A 3,765-nucleotide genomic window follows, 5' to 3' on the forward strand; every position below is an offset into this window, starting at 1 on the left:
AGGAAGCACACCCTCCATTTTCAGAATGAAGGTGAAAAGGGAAGTGTAAGAATGAAGCCTAGAGAAAAGGAAAATGGATTACAGAGAAAGGACCAAATGGGTCAGTTCTGAGTGAGATGTTCAGTTTTAAAGGATGATGGGGTTACTGTGAAAACTGTCAGGATTCTAAGGACCCTGGCCCTGGGTGAGCCTCCCTCTTGGTCCCAATCTGAATCCCAAAGCCTGTTCCAATCAGAGATTCCCACGGAGACGCCTGCCCTGAGTCTGATTGAAAAACACTTCCCAGGTCCTCCTGGGCTTCCTCGGGACTCTGATTCTGGTGACCAGGGCAGGGTCATTTCTGTCCCCAAAGTGATACTCGGGCTTCTGTGGAAGTGAGAATGTGTTCTCCTGTCACAAAAACAGAGACACACCAGGGAAGGAAAGTGTCACATTCAGAGACATTAAACGTAAGTACAGAATTGTAAATCTGAAAGGTTCTCTGAGGAAACTTGATGAATCAGCCCCAGATGCTGAGAGAAAATCAGCCTTTAGCACCACCAGCCCCTGCCACGGAGAACAGCCCAGTTCATAGGGCCCAGGACACCCCCTCGTGGTCTCAGATGCCCCTGCAGCGAGGTTTTTGTCTGGGCTCACACTGACTTCCCCTCACTGTGTCTCTAGTACAGTAATACACAGCCGTGTCCTCGGCTCTCAGACTGTTCATTTGCAGATACAGCGTGTTCTTGGCGTTGTCTCTGGAGATGGTGAATCGGCCCTTCACGGAGTCCGCGTAGCTTGTGCTACTCCCATCACTATTAATACGTGAGACCCACTCCAGCCCCTTCCCTGGAGCTTGGCGGACCCAGTGCATCCAGTAGCTACTGAAGGTGAATCCAGAGGCTGCACAGGAGAGTCTCAGGGACCCCCCAGGCTGAACTAAGCCTCCCCCAGACTCCAACAGCTGCACCTCACACTGAACACCTGCAAACACAGAGACACCCTGGTCAGAAACTGCCATACAAATCCACTGTTTCTCTCACTCATGTCCATTCACACTCCATATCTCCAGTTCTCCATAAATCACCTTTTAAAATAGCAACAAGGAAAACCCAGCTCAGCCCAAACTCCATGGTGAGTTCTCTGTGTGCAGTCCTGATCAGCAAGCAGAAACAGCTGGGAATCCCAGGGCTGGGGCTCCTCTCCCAGAGCTGCAGGGTCAGGGCTGGGCTGGTTTTCTTCAGCAGAGTGAGGGACCTATTTACATATCTCCTACTATATAGCAAGCTCTGGGGTGAGACACCTGAAGAGAGAGCAGGACCCAGGGCAGATGAAAGTGTCCTGAGGAAGATGGGCGACAACAATGGGATTTGAGAAATTGTGCTTATTATGAAACTGTGCTGTGATAAAATCTTCACACTGATCACCTTATTTCAGATTTACCTATGTGTGTAAATTATGTTCTGTAAGAGTCAATGTTCTCTATTTACAGATGTAAAATAAATCCACACATGGATGGGCTCTGTATGTATCTAGGAGCTCATGTCTTGGATGAGTGAGTTCTGGTATCTGGGCCTGCGCTTCTCACCACTGGCCCTTACTCCTCCCTTAGCCAACTCCAGGACAGAGCTGGACATGCCTAGTGTGGTTTGCAGAAGGCACTGCCTAATCAGAATATGTGTGATTTTGCTGCACTCTCCTGTTTACCTTAAACTATGGAGAGAACTAGGGTTCAGGGAGATAAACTTTCAGGTATCTCTGACATTTAACATACTCGTATCTATCTTTCTGTCACTCCTACATTGTCTAATTTTCAACTTGTTTCCTCATAATACATTTTATAAGATTTGATTGACAGATTATAAACTTTACATATTTAAAGTGTAAAATTGATAATCATGACATACTATTACCATTATAAGGAAGGTGGACAAGTGAAATTCCCTCAAATTCTTTTCTGTCCTTCTACTTCCTATTTCTATTTCCTTATCCTTTCTCCTTCCCTTCTGCCAACATATTCCCAGGCAACTACTAATCTTCTTTATATTACTTTAGCTCAGTTTTCATTTTCCAGAATTTTAAAAAATAGAATCATATATACTCTTGTTTGGCTTATTTTACTCAATTTAAATACTTGATAATTTTATCTTCTTATTTTGTGTATCAGACGTTCCCTTATTATGAATGATGGGTAATATTCCAGTGAACAATGTTACCATGATTTGTTTTTCTATTAGGCAGCTGATAAATATTTGGATTCTTTTATTATTTTTGGTGTTAATAAAAATTTTGTTATTCAGATTTGAAATGTACATAGATGAGAATTTCTTTTTTTTACAACAAGAATAAAATCAACAATAACTGTTAATCAGAGAAAATGGAGTTTTGCAAATTTTCTTTAATACTTCAGATCATTGAAATTTTAAGACAATCAACAAACCTGAAATCTAGAGAGAGACAAGTTTTTGTAGGGAGAATCAAAGCTAGAGTATGAGCTGAACTGGGGCAGAGTTCACCAAATGCAATAAAGGCTAGTACAAGATAAAATACACTAATATACATTGAACTGTTTTGAGTCGAGTGTGATAAGCATGTTTTTAGTGAGAAATTCTCAGGAACCACATAGTGGAGAGTTTTTCTATTCTTTTGAATGCCTTTCCCTTATAATGAGAATAGTCACAAAAATCTTCCCTTCCCAAAGTGTCTGTCTGGGGTGTATCAGAGCCCACACTTCTGAAATGCTTCCAGAGCCAAGTCTCTTACACCCACTAGAGAACTAAGAAATAATTACTCAACAGGGGCAAACCACCAAAACCAGTATCTTAAATGCACTGGTTTAACCCCTCAGGAACTGAGATGGGAACAGAGCTCCCCAGCAAGGTTCTACGGGGAAGCAGCTCCCCTCTCTTATGGAATCAGAGCCTTAGTCTGCAGAGCAGGGCAGCAGATCTGGAAGGCGATGACACCGATGGAGAACACTGCAGCTGTGGGAGGGAACACCCGGGGAAACACGGGGCTCTACTCCAGGGGAAGGGGAGCTGCGGAGCAAGGCAGAAAGGAGCCCCCATGTCAAACTTCGGGGTTCCAGGGAGGGAAGTGGAAGTGGCGCCGCCTTGAAAACCCGGGCAGCGGAGCAGCCGCTGTGCCCACCCCGCCAAGGGTGCGGGGTTCCTGGGCCTTGGGAGGTTCTGTGCAGGCAGCTTGGGCCGCGTCCCTAGGGTTCAGCCGCATGTCAGGGTGACCATGGAGGCCGCCACTGCCGACTACCGGCCGGGGTCGTCATCAGCTCTGCCCGGGCCTCCCTGAGCACCGGGGCAATGGGGGGAGCTTGTGGAGATGTCGCTCCTGCCTTGGACGCCGGCCAGGGCCCAGAGAGGATCAGGAGCCCCTGCCCAGGCTGCAAGGAGGGGTGGAGGGGGCTGAAGCTCCACGGAGCCGGTGGGAGCCAGGAGCAGGCAGCAGCTCTCATCTCTCAGGTGCGGCTCCAGCTGCTCAAACCAGGGCAGTGGGCTCGGACTCTGTTCTCTTGGAGGTCAAGGAACAGGAAGGAGCCCTGCCTCCCCGGCTGTGGCTGCAGCCACCCAAACCGCGGCTGAAGACACGGGCCTCTCGCTCCATGAAGCCGGCAGAAGCCCTGCTCCGCAAACCGGGGGCTGCAGCCTCAGGCCTCCCTGCACTCTTGGGGTCCCCAGGAAAAGCCCTGTGCTCTTGCACGCTCCGAAGTGCCTGCTCCCACTTCCTGGCTTCTTCCTGCTGTTGGTGCCTGCTCTGATCTTGGAGCAAAGT

The 3,765-nt window shown here is 48.0% G+C and overlaps 1 gene segment (V, D, J or C); it reads right to left on the reverse strand.

Moving 5' to 3' along the window:
* Window positions 1-598: 598 nt before the first annotated feature.
* On the reverse strand, window positions 599-1,176 carry LOC100984468 (immunoglobulin heavy variable 3-74-like). The segment is given in 2 exon segments: window positions 599-963; window positions 1,067-1,176. Coding segments are annotated over 2 exon segments (411 nt in total).
* Window positions 1,177-3,765: the final 2,589 nt, after the last annotated feature.

Source organism: Pan paniscus, chromosome 15 (assembly GCF_029289425.2).
Source record: "Pan paniscus chromosome 15, NHGRI_mPanPan1-v2.0_pri, whole genome shotgun sequence".
Taxonomy (NCBI): Eukaryota; Metazoa; Chordata; class Mammalia; order Primates; family Hominidae; genus Pan; species Pan paniscus.